Source organism: Oryzias melastigma, linkage group LG12, assembly GCF_002922805.2.
Source record: "Oryzias melastigma strain HK-1 linkage group LG12, ASM292280v2, whole genome shotgun sequence".
Classification (NCBI taxonomy): Eukaryota; Metazoa; Chordata; class Actinopteri; order Beloniformes; family Adrianichthyidae; genus Oryzias; species Oryzias melastigma.
This window is the reverse complement of record NC_050523.1, coordinates 6,104,501-6,117,493: the sequence shown is the minus strand read 5'-3', so window position 1 is coordinate 6,117,493 and position 12,993 is coordinate 6,104,501. Positions and strand designations below refer to the sequence as shown.

Below are 12,993 nucleotides of genomic sequence, written 5' to 3'. Positions count from 1 at the left end.
ACAGAAAGACATTCAGAAAAAGAGCAGACGGAAGTGATAGAAAATACTCATGCAAAGAAAGGCTTCTTTTTTTTCACATAGAGTCACCAACACAAGGAAAATCAGATGAAGGAACAGCACTTTCAACAGTCAGTGCCTTCAGGTCTTTTTGTGGATGTTATTGTTTCTCTACAGACTTTAGATTTGCTACTGATAAAATCGATATGAACCGTCTCGCTTTAGGCTATTGAGATTTCTGACAAGAGCCACCTTTTTTTTTTAATGTCATTTTTTAAATATTTTTTTGTCCATGGGTCGTGGGTTCTAACAGTCAGTCTTTTGTTTCAGGACCCCATCGACCATGAAGAGTTCATCTCGGAGGCTTCCTGCTAAATATCTGGAGCCTCTCTGGAGTACGTATTCCTTTATATATAGAAATAAAGAAAGGCGTGATGTTTCGCTCTTTACGTTTCTTTCTTTTTTTGGCATCTGTATATATCTTTTTGAGTCTGATATATGCTCTACTTTTACAATCATTTTTCAGTACGGCAAACGATCTAAGAGTTTCATTCCAAAGTAAAACGATGGCCCTATCAAAATAAAATCTACGGCTGTTAAAGTGAAAAGTCCGACTGAGTCTTATTTACAAAAAATCTTTTTACAATCATCCTATTTGCTTTATTTAATAACCACATTTTTGGAATGAAACCCTCAGGTTTTTATTATTTTTTTCTTCTTGCACACATTCTGAGTTCTTTGCATTCATGAATGATCGAGTTCTGGATTGTAGAAATGGAGAAGTCTTTGCAATCGTCTTTGATGTTGCAGATATATTCTCAAACACGATGACTCCGGGTTACAGCTCCTCTGAGCGGATCACGTGGAACAGCGTCACGTTGTAGAGGACCTGGTGTCCGTTGTTCCAAGCGTAGAGGGCGCGGTCGCGCGGGTTGTAGTCCAGCATGGAGATGTGCGAGTACTTGTTCTGGAAGGCAATGTCAATGTACTCGTACGTGGAGGAGTTGGTGGAATAGGCGTAGTAGACTTTGGTGCCTCCTGAGTAGCCGTTTGTGACGTAGAGGGTCCCGCAGATCATGAAGGACTCCCCCGCGCTCCTCTTGGGGTGGTTGGTGGTCCAGCTCTTGATGATCTGGAGAGTGTTGGGGTTCAGCTTGCTAATCACAATGTTGCCGGCGTTCTGGTTGGTGGCGTACACCGCCCACAGGCCTCCTTCGTCCACCATCAGGTCAATGTCAGAATGGCCGCCCCAGGCGTAGTGGTACGCATTGTTGAAGCCGGCAGACTCCAGCTGCCGGGACTTGCTGATGGAGGAGGTGCGGAAGTCGAACTTGATGATGACGTGGCTCTGGAACTTGTTGAAGTAGATGGAGCCGTTGTAGACCACCTGACCCGTTCCCGACCACGGGTGGGGGAGCCGGTGGGAGGTGAAGTTGTCCGACGTCATAAAGTCATGCATAGACTTGTATTCTCGCACGAAGCGGTTGTTATGGTAACCATCCATGTACCAGACCTGAAGAGAGAGGACAGAAATGAGAACTCTGGTGCATAAATCTCATCAGTTGGTGGTGTGAACCAACAACACATCCAGGATAATTCAAACCACCATTCATTATATAACAGAACTGGACTATGTGACTCCTCCCCCCTCTCGTTCTGAAAAGGGAGGTCCCACTGGCTCCAAGAAAAAGCAGGACAGCAGGAAGCCACCTGTTCTTTGATTGGACAGTTTGATTTGTGCCCATCCAATCATAGACGTATAAAGACAAAGACATAATTTGAAACCGCTAATTTTTCTTCACATCTGAAAAAAAATACTTGGAAAAAAAAACATAGAAATTATTTCACAAATGGAAATCTTTTTTACGGACATGCAGATCCCCTTTTACACGTTTGCAAATCAATTTTTTTTTTTTTTGGATTTATTTTATAATAAGATGATGAAACTTGATTCAGTTGCGGTTGCAAATCTTTTTGACCTTATTTTGAGCCCATACGTGGATTTCCAACAAGCTCATTCCTGGTTGGTGAGAGTGGTTGCCATAGAAACGTCAACTCAGATCACATCGTATCAATAACTATTCACTGACGATGTCTAACTCTGACATGTGTCATGGTCCTCCTGCGCTCCTCCTCCACATCCTAATTGGACCCAGCTGTCGGCACTCATCACCTCCACTCCAGCCTATTTAAGAGGAGCCCTCCCCAGCATTCTTCGCCAGTTCGTTGCCTTACCCGGTGAAGTTACCTGGCCTACTACGTACAGTTTTGTATGCTCTCGTTAAGTCTCGCCTCGTCTCACGCCCTGACTCCTCTACCTCCAGGTCCTTACCTCCCATGTGCCGACCTGGGTCCTGCCTCGCCTAAAGCATCTCGTCTTGGACCACGCCGATCCTCACCACGCCACGCACCGGCTGCCGGACTCACCTCGTTACTCCACCTGGCCGCTCCAGTCCGCAGCAGGTCTTCGTTCTCAAACTTCCACCTTCGATCCTGGTTCCGGACCCTACGCCATTATCCCCACGGACAATAAAACTTTATTTAAACTACTCCAGTCTCACATCCTCCTTCCGGGTTCCAGCAACTGGGTCTGCCTCGTCACGCATAGCATGACAACATGGTGACATCCATATTGCAAAAAAAAAAAAAAAGGGCAACGGAATTGACTTAATTTCGTCGGAGCCAGAAGTAAGCCATATTGTATGTGTGATGTCACACTCATTCTGTCCAGTTCTCATATACAGTCAATTGTTAGCACTGAGCCTCCTTTAGGGAGTTTACAGAATAGTTTCTGCAGCTTGTAAATACAAGGAGTTCAGATGAAAGCTACAGAATGTCAGCATATGCAGGGATGATACCCATCATTCAACAAAAACAGAATCTGCATTAGTGACTTATTTCCAGTCTTTACTAGTGTTGCTCTAATACAGGTGTGGACAAACTTTTTGATTTGTGGGCCACAAAGGATTCTAACATTTGACAGAAGGGCGGGACCAGGACCAAATATGTGGCATGTTTTGGTAATCCCCTTCAATTTGGACAAAGACAGGCTAATTTTGATTTAAACATTTGCATATTTTTGAAACAGAACTTTTATGAGTTTTTATTCATATAAAACTGACATTTTTTTTCTCATTTTAGTGCCAACTTTACAAATATGATGATATCCCTCAGAGAAAAACACGAATTTCAAGAAATGCTGCATTCGTGCGCTGTTGGAATGATTGGAAAAGTGCCCGTCCGACTAAAAAATGACACATAAAATTAAATGAATGCAGAATAACTTTCAGCACTTGGACAGGGGACAGTGTTTCTATATTGCACCATCAATGGAGAGACACCTGAAATAACGAGACACAATACGGTAATTAGGATCATCAAAGTAGTTTATTCTAATTTGGCCCAAAAGTGTTCAGAGTTGTAGAAATGTTTTCATTGAAGCTTAAAAATATGAATTTTTGGGATTGTTAGTTGAAATAAAGTGGGCGGACTTCCGCTTCCGACTGAGGTCTACTGCCAGGTCGTCTAGCAAGATTTGAGGAAAACATTCATTGCAACATACAATATGTTTCTTTCAGCATAATAATAATAATAATAATGATCCAGGTCAGAGAGCTCACATGTGTACCAACATCCAGCTTGTGCTGTCAAAACAGTTTCCCTTCAAGAGCTAACTGAACCTGGATATTCACGCAGAAGTGGTGCCGCATGTCGTCGGGTCTTCTCAAGTTTACCGTGTGACTTTGGATATTATTGATTTCTCTGGTGAAGCCAGAGCCAAGCAGAAAACCATTCTCTTTATTTACAGGCTCTTGTCCTCCTTAACCTCCATACATCTTCCAATAATCACAGATGTATCCTTCACTTTTCAATCTAACACCTTTCGCTACCGATTTAATGTCAAGTGCCGACTTTGATTGTATATTTGTAGCATATTGTAATTAAAAAAAATATCATTAATAAAATCTGAGTGAATACAACATGCAGTTACAGTTATTACATTTAATAAGGGAAAATGCATGTGCAAGTTTGTTTTTCTGTGTAAAAAGTTGAAAAAAAACTGTTTTTAAGCTTTACTTGACCACATTCGGGCCTTCTTATGCCAGAACTGTGAAATCAAGAAATAGCTTAAGTAGATAAAATAAAACCTCATAAAGTGGTGGACATAGGTGTCTGTACTGTAAAGAAAATTCAGTAAAATCTCCTGCTTTACCAGCCTGTTTAACAACTAGCTTCTATTTTCAGATATTTGAACATTTAAACTGGTGGAATCATAGATTTGATTTAAACTGACAGTTAATTTTAGGAGAATTTTTCAGTCTAATTAAAAGTGCAAGAATTGCTGACATTTTTCTGGATCATCAAACCCAACATTAAAAACTTAATTTTCTTCAGTCAACTTGTTGGTGAGGTGTAACGCTTTAGGAACTGTACGTACTCGAGTGTCTCCTTCGGGCGCCAGCGGGTCGGTCATCCAGGAACCGAACCTGGATCCTGACGTCTTGATGGTGATGGGTTCACTGATGCCTGTCAGTTTGCCGCACGCTGCAACCCAAAATAAGAGAAATGAGAAGATTGGCAGGAACCAGAATTAGATATTAAAATAAACTTTAATATTTTCAGAAAGCTTATTATTCTGAGTTTGGTTTCCTACTTGGAAAATTGGCAAATTCAAGCAAATATGATGTAATAAAGACTGTAAGCTACACCAATTTTGTTATGAACAACCCATTGACTCTATAAGAGAAATGGACTGAGTGAGTGGGACGTCAACGTTTTTTTGGAAACTACTGTCACCAAGCTGACTCGGGAGAATCTGTCAAACATTTTGAACATTCGAGGTAGGGGCCAGCAGGCGCCACATGCTTTTGTTCAGGCATCCGATTGGTCACTTTATAACTTGAATAATTTGCGATAAAGAAATAATATAATAAAAAAAATGTGTAGCAGAGCAAAAATTGGTTATTCTGACAAAATTAATATTAGTCGCTTATTTCTCGATTGTAGTCTGTTAGATTTTTGCTTCTTAAAGCTGGTGGGTACTTCCTGTTTGGGATGTGTGGGGGGGCTGCTCAGTCCAGTTCTACTATAGAGTCAATGGCACCACCACGTAATTATTTCAAAGACAGCAAAAAGTATCATTTTCATCTTAATTCTGATCTTTTTGCAGCCTTGCACTTTTGCAGATTTTCTTTTTTTTTTTTTTTTTTAGATGGCACATCGTGTTTTGTGTCCTGATTGGCTGTTGACCATGTCAATCAATCAGTTTGCACAATCTGCATAAATCTTTGATCATGACCAGATCTTTGTTTTTTATTCAAGAAACACTGAACTTCTGCAAGTTCAAGGAGAGTGAAAACCATTAAAAAGGCTCCTAAAGCCACAATGATGGTAAAAATAAAGGTAACTACTTTGTGGATTTCGTCTATCTCCAGCGGTAAAAAAACGTTTTTTGTTTTGGCAGAATTGAGTGTTTCCAATCGCAACAGTATGAAGGTCCACTGGGACTAAAGTACCACTAGTTTAATTTAGGAAGAGTTCTATATCTGTGATATGGCTCTTTTAACAGCTTTTGAAACATCTGGAAATGGAAAACGCTCTCCTGGGTGAGTGGTAACACCTTTAGTTGTTTGTCAGTTGTTCAGTAATTTGGCTGCAACTGTTTATGACAATCCTTTCAAAAGTTTTCAATCTCCTTGGGAGATAAAATGCTGCACATTCCATTTTTTTCCCCAAATAAGTCTTCAAATGTTGTCAATTTTTTGTCACACAGAAAACAAGACGTGAATGGTCATTGATAATGGATAAAAACTGATTGAAACTTTGGAATCATTGCGTTTTTGACCTGCAATCCTTAAGACATTTGGCTCAATTTCCCATTTTTTGAGTCCAGTTATCTCGAGTTTGATTTGAATGCTGATCACTTTGCTCTAAAGATGAGGGAGTTTGTGTCCAGCTGTTGCCATGACTGCTCCATCCTTTGCATAATAAGCCCCCTAAGAGGTGCTGATTATTCGATTCTCACATTTAATGCGTGCTGCTTTTGCTCTCGTGTGTGGACTTGTGAAGTGGAAGAAACTTAGAAAAAGGGTGAGGAAAGTCTCTGGCTCCTGTTCCTGTGTGAAACCTGCAGGAAGCCAGCGTGTTAATTAATGTTGATTGAGGCGGTGATGTAAATGTGACAAACATCAAGTTGAATTCAGTCATGACATGTAAGTAGACCATTTAAATTTATACTTAATTTAAATTGAAATTGTTTAGGACTGTAAAATCATTTTAATTGGCCAATTTATGGACAAAAACTGTAAAACCTGCTCATTAAATGGTTACATTTTTCCTCTGAATTGATCATTAATCATTCTTGTTATAGTTCCAACCACGCTGTCCTTTTCGTTCTCCACTGTTGTGAAACGCCATGTCACTATGAAGCTATATCCATTTCTCACTTGCTCGTCTTCATGTTTCTGTCTCCCTGGTAATACAATTTGTGGCTTACTCAGTGCAGCATATTTCTGTGTCTGTTTAAATGTGCAGGCACGGCAGCTTAGCTGCAGCAGAGACAAACACAAGGTCACACGAGAGCCATTTCTGTCCCCTCTGGCAAACAATATGGAATCACCTCAACTGGAGAGGCAGTTAATGGTTTGTGGAAAAACAAAAATCAAATTGAAATACACAAAACATGAAAAGATTTGTTTTCTGATTCAAAAAGGTTGGAATTATCAAGTCAATGACATTAGAGAAACATATTTTTTTGTATTTTAGAAATATTTTTCTGGTCTACAATTTATTAAATTGATGGTGTGGTTAACCCATTAACAGTGGAGCTATCGTTGGTGACGGGACATAACTCTTTGACTGTAATTAACCTAATTCCAATGGATTCTCAAGTGGAGAAAAGCAGCTTTGCGCGGATATGCAACACTTTACAGCAGCAATATGATGTAAAACAACTGATTCTGCAATAGGTGTCCAAAGTGCGGCCCACCAAAGTTAATCTTTTGGATCACCAAGTAGTGGCTGTGGAAGCCGTGGAGTGTTTATTTAAAACCCCTTACCAGTTTCCCATGATTCTCTATGATGTTCCAAAACTCTACGGCTGTAATATTCTTTCAGCCTCCGGGTGGCGCTGTTAGCACTTTCTTTGCCTGCGGCTATGGGTGAAACAACCCACAAGTGAGTCAGCCATGGGTTTTTTTTTTGTGATAAAAATTCCCAAAGGCCTTCACGGTCACTTCAGATGCTTTTAGCTGCTTTTATAAGCTAGCCAAGATGGAGCGACAACAGCAAAACGGATAAAGTCAAAATACCAGCTCCACATATCTGCCTCTTCTGGAATAATTTGATAGAGGAAGTCCACGCTCCTGGTCAGCGTGACAGTCCTCATTTCCATCATAAAGTACACCTCTGTACGGTCTTTTACTCTAAATAATATAAAAAAAAACTCTTTATGTTGAGTAATATATATAATACATCCATCCATCCATCCATCTACTTAACCGCTTCGTCCCTTTTTGGGGTCGCGGGGGTGCCGGAGCCAAACCCGGCTACTGAAGGGCGAAGGCGGGGTACACCCTGGACAGGTCGCCAGTCTGTCGCAGGGCCTCAATCACACACCCATTCACTCTCACATTCACACCTAGGGGTAATTTAGAGTCACCAATTAACCTATGAAGCATGTTTTTGGACGGTGGGAGGAAGCCGGAGTCCCCGGTGAAAACCCACGCATGCACGGGGAGAACATGCAAACTCCACACAGAAAGGTCCCAGCCAGGAGTCGAACCGGGGCCTTCTCGCTGTGAGGCAAGAGCGCTAACCACTGCGCCACCGTGCAGCCCTATATAATACAATAATATATATATATAATATATATATATATATAAATATATATATATATATATTTTACAAAGTGTGATCAGAAGTGTTTTTGTTGAGTACGGACATTCTTTGGCTGTGGGGGCGTAAGACGGGGTTCTTCACATTCATGGCATTCATGGATGTCTCTGGTCCCTAACCCCCACATGTTTGTGGGGGTAATACTGTAAACATGTCATGGTAGTATAGTAGCAGCATAAACTAACTCATTCTGTAACACTATGGTAGTAAACAATTCATGATAGTAAAGATTTTAAAATAGTACTGTAGCAATTGAAGTGCAACATTCTACGGTAGTAAAGACTTTACGGTTGTACGATAGCAACTGACATAAACCAGCTGATTAAAGCTGCTTTTTTCCTCCTAATTATCCATTGGAATTACGTTAAACTGCATAAATGGTTAAAGAGTTACGGTAGCTCACAGGAAAAACCAGACTTCTTACAAAAGAGCCGCTCGGCTACATCATGTAAAGCTAAGAGTGAATCATAATCAAAACTTCAAGTAAAAGTAGGGCAGCTATGGCACAGGGGTACAGCGGTCAACCACTTATTGGAAAATCATAGTTTTTTTTTCCCACTTTGCAGCTTTGTATGCAGAAGTGCCCTTGGGCAAGACACCAAACCCCATATTGCTCCTGCTGGCCCGTTTAGCATTTTGCATTGGTTTATGTGAGTGAATGGACTGTAAAGCGCTTTGAGGCTTGAAGTACTTTAAAAAGCACCAAATATGCATTTGCAATTTAAACTACCTCACACAGAGCTGAAGGGGAGCGTTATTGTGGATGGCTTTAGAGTTGTAAAAAGTGAATTAAAAATGTATTTCTGGCAAACTCATCATTTCAGGATTTGGGATATAAAGCCTCGTCAAAAGGAAGGGAATGCTGCTTTAATAATACAAGATAAACTAAGACAATTTTAAAGTGAAAACCTGTGCAAATCATGAAGGGGCTTTAACCTCAAAAATGGCGAAAGTATGGCGAAACCTATTTAAAATGACCATTTTTACCTGAAACGTCAGCAAAGGTTGAGGCCAAAGAAGTGCAATAACGTTTTGGCTTGAGATCATAATGGTCACTCTGTCACCATAGCAACATCTAAAATGTGATCTGTTTTATTCTGACTCAACCAAATGTTTTGATCACTAAATAACACCCAATGCTAACCAAGACTTAGCTTCAGAATGATGAGTTTTGCAGAATATTACCATAGCAACTAGGACAATAGACATTAACTTTTCACGATCCACGTAATTCCATCAGATTGTGAAGGACCATAACAGTCAAAAGTCACGCCTTCCAGAGAGTCTCATTTACGGATGGTTCTTGTTGACCAGGTCAAAAATAATAAACTAGTCAGCAATTCCCACAAATACACTGACTATTACTGAAAAAGAACCTCTTCCAATGTACGTTCAAGCGACCACTTCCAATGAAAAGTCTATGTAAGGGAGCGTATCTGGATGTTTTGGGCTTCTGGGTTCACTACTCAAGCTCCTACTACCATTTTCAAGATATACTATACTAACTTTCTGCACAGTCAATTGCTATACAACTGTAACCTTCAGATTAGTAGGGAGGAATGGTCTAAAATTCCTATAAACACTCCTCAACCTTGTGGACAGCCTTCCCACAAGAGTTGAAGCTGTAATTGCTGGACCGACATCATACTGAACTCTATGGGTTAGGAATGGGATGGCACTTCAGTTCATATGTGAGTCAAGTCAGGTGAGCCAATACTTATGGTATTATAGTATAGTGTACACGAAAGAACACACGTCCATTGAACGCATTTTGAAAGTTAAAGCAGGTTTGACGATGACCTTTTAGTGGCACATGGATGGCGAGCTTTTCCTTTACAGAAATGCCAACTGATTGAAAATTGATCATGAAGGAGACATTAATCATTGCGGTTTGTGTGCGGCCAGAATCATACGACACAAAGTCTGTCATATATCGGAATAGAGCCGTGAAAGAAAAAGCCTGGAGCAAGATTCAAAAGATTTTCACCGCTTTGACATTTCCCACCAAGCCTCTTCCAACTGTAGGTGGCGGACATACGTTAATAGAAACTGTTGAAAAAGAAGAAGAAGAAGAAGCCCTTCCCTGCTTGTCTAGTGTGAACACCATATGTTGAACAGTGTGAACGGAGCATATTCTCCAACCTGTATGTGACTTCCAATTTGCATAGTGGGCCTATTTTTACTAAAAATGCCACTTCCACTCTTTGATTCCCTGAATAGTTTGTCTGTGATCACACAGTTGCAGAACAATAAGAGTTATTTAAAAATAAAATTAAAATCCATATTTTAATCAGACTAAAGATTGATTTTTTTTTCTCAGCACTAGTTTCAAAAGGGTTTGTTTAACTAAGTTCTCTATTCAAGGAAATATACTCAAAGTAAAGCCTTGTTTCCTTTTGTTGGATATAAATGAGAAAAACTCGTCTTTTCTAAGCTCAGCTGATCACTAATTTGTTTTCTTTGAGACTTTTAGTTTGATTTGATATTTTCTTTTTGCTCTGAGGTTGTAGTGTAGTTCTGCAGGCTGAGTCCCTTATGTAACTCTCAGCAGGATTAGAGTCTGCATCAATGCACCGACCATTGCTTTATTTTTTCTCTCTTTAATCATCTTTGTATGACCACTACCAACACAGGAGGGGCATGCACTGATGGATCTGAGTCCTGGAGATCCAAATGGGGCCTAATCCACCTTTGGCCTGAATTTTTCTGAACTGCATCAGAGGTCAGGGCAAGTGGGGGGGTGAGATAATAGAAAAACAATCTACCCCTGCATTGGAAAATGGACATTTACATGCAGATTGAAGCTTGAATTTTGCTTTTTAATTTAAAATTCAACAAAAATAGTTCAATCCAACAGTTTTTTACACATTATATTTTGTGATTTAGATGTTTTCATTAGTTAGTAAAATTAACTTACTTCAGCTCCAGGTTTCAGGGGTCTGCTTAACATAGGGGTTCTATGGAAACGTGCAAATTCAGAATCTACTGGAATTACGTTGATCGTGTTAGAAGTTAAAAAGTGTTATAGTGTGTTAAATATTTTGTGTTTAAGCCTCACCAGGGGTTAAAGGATTAAGATGCAGCCACTCCTCTTCCATTTTTTTTAAGTTATCTTAAAAAAAATAAGCTTTATGAATCCCTTTCAGAAAATAATTTTCATAAATTGAGTAGGGAGAACAACAAACTTTAGTTCCAACCTTCCGTTCAGTCTATTAATGCATTTCTGAACAAAAACTAACTCCTACACATGTTTTATGTTCCAATTCTGCACTTTACTAAAGAAACCAATGAAAAACGAATGGTAGGTGAGAAGTTTTTCTGTTTTTTTTTTCTTTGGTGCAGAGGTGAGCGCTTTGCTTCATTTATCAGTGTTTTCATTTGCAGGTTTGCCTTGAGGCTCCACATTGCAGGGGCCCAACATGGGAAGATTTATTTATTTGATTATTGCCCAGCAAGCTGGCATGTCCTCTTGATCGATGGCTTTTGTTTCCCGGCAGCAGCTGGGCTGTTAGTCTCTCTGGCACAAAACAGCTTGAAGGACAGCTCTGCGTAAAGTCCATTCACTCTCCTTCACTTTTTCTTCCCTCCACCCCCCCCCCATCAGTGGTTGCAATTTATTAGTCAGTACTTAAATTTCTCCTTCCCTTTTATTTCTTTTTTTTTTTTCGGTGTTGTTGTTCGTCTGATGCAAATGCAGCGTGTGACCTTCCGCAGATTCATCCGAGTATGTTTGTTAGCACTTTGCATGAGTGCCCTTTGCAACCATGTGAAGATGAAAGGCCGAGCTGCCCTCTGTTCCGCCTGTGCCGTCTCTTGCTGGGTGACCTCGCCTTCAATGCGTCTGATGTTGCTCATCCGCTACAGTTAGGTCCTGCAGGTCCCCACTCATCCGGCTGTCTAACCACCAGTCCAGTAGTACGCAACAACTACACTTTTTCTAAACTTTTTGGTGAATAAATCAATTAAATTACAGTCACAGATTGTTCTGTGCGAGCATGGTGGCCAGTTTCCATCTTTTCCTTTTTGCACTTTCAGAAAACGTGAAACAGGGACACAATATACCCGCGATGTGCTGCGTGTAAGTGTCTGTGCTCTTGTAATATGTCTTAGTCACCATGTGGGAGTGCATCTATTAGCACTGTGGGCTGTGACAGAGGTGTGAAGAGACCGAGACAGGGGCTAAAAGCAAAGATAGGACTCTGACCAGGCTCTGAAAACAGAAGACGAATCATCTCCTGTTTCCGTCTGTCACTCATGACTGCAGTTTCAATATGGAACTTTGGGATAAATCGAGAGAATTCAGGGTTAATTATTGCAAATATAGTACATGAAAATGAGAAACTTGTCTAAAATAGTAAAGTTGGTCACTCAACTGCCATAATCTTATGTGGTTTAGTTTTTTAAAGTCCCACTACAATCATCTTTTTAGCTTCTTTCAAAGCATTCCATTGGCGTTTTAATATTAGATCATCCCATTATTCTGAATATTTTTTAAAACTGTCATTTTTTAGGACAAAGTTTCTGCAAAGCGGCAGTAGTTGATCAGAAATTCTTCTGAGTTGTGGGCGAGACTATTAGCGTGGAGTAAACTCACCCTCTTCCCATCATCCATCTGTAGACGAGTTCTCCCACTAGCTTACAGCCCCTCACAACACCAATCTAAGGCTATGTCCGAATTCCCTCCCAACTCACTATCTAGTGCGTTCTCCAATTTCTACAACTCCAAAATTGAGTGCACTAGAAATTTCCCAGAAGTCTTTGCGAAAAACTAGCATGTATTGATGCAATTTTTGTGAAAAAAGTGTTTAAATGTAATTTTTTAAATAAAATATCCGTTGAGAAAAAAACAAAAAAAAAATGTGAGCATGGTGTCTGCGTCTATATAGTTTTTAGCAGTTGGAAAACAAAGACGTTCATGGATCTAGTCGTCTACAAGCGGACGCATCAGACGGGGTGGAGCAGGAAGCTATTGAGTATTTTCTACATCACATCCATCCATCCATCCATCTTCTTGTCCGCTTCTTCCCTTTCAGGGTCGCGGGGGTGCCGGAGCCTAACCCGGCTACTGAAGGGCGAAGGCGGGGTACACCCTGGACAGGT

General features: G+C 40.4%; 1 protein-coding gene across 2 annotated transcripts in view; it reads right to left on the bottom strand.

Moving 5' to 3' along the window:
• The window catches only part of olfm1b (olfactomedin 1b), a 25,424-nt gene continuing 12,431 nt past the window's right edge, over positions 1-12,993 (bottom strand). For both annotated transcript variants that reach the window (XM_024299119.2, XM_024299118.2), the window contains exons 5-6: positions 4,436-4,542; positions 1-1,510 (exon numbers count right to left, since the gene is read on the bottom strand). In XM_024299119.2, the coding sequence (XP_024154887.1) occupies positions 836-1,510; positions 4,436-4,542 (782 nt within the window). In that variant the 3' untranslated portion in view covers positions 1-835. The remainder of the gene's footprint in view (positions 1,511-4,435; positions 4,543-12,993) is intronic.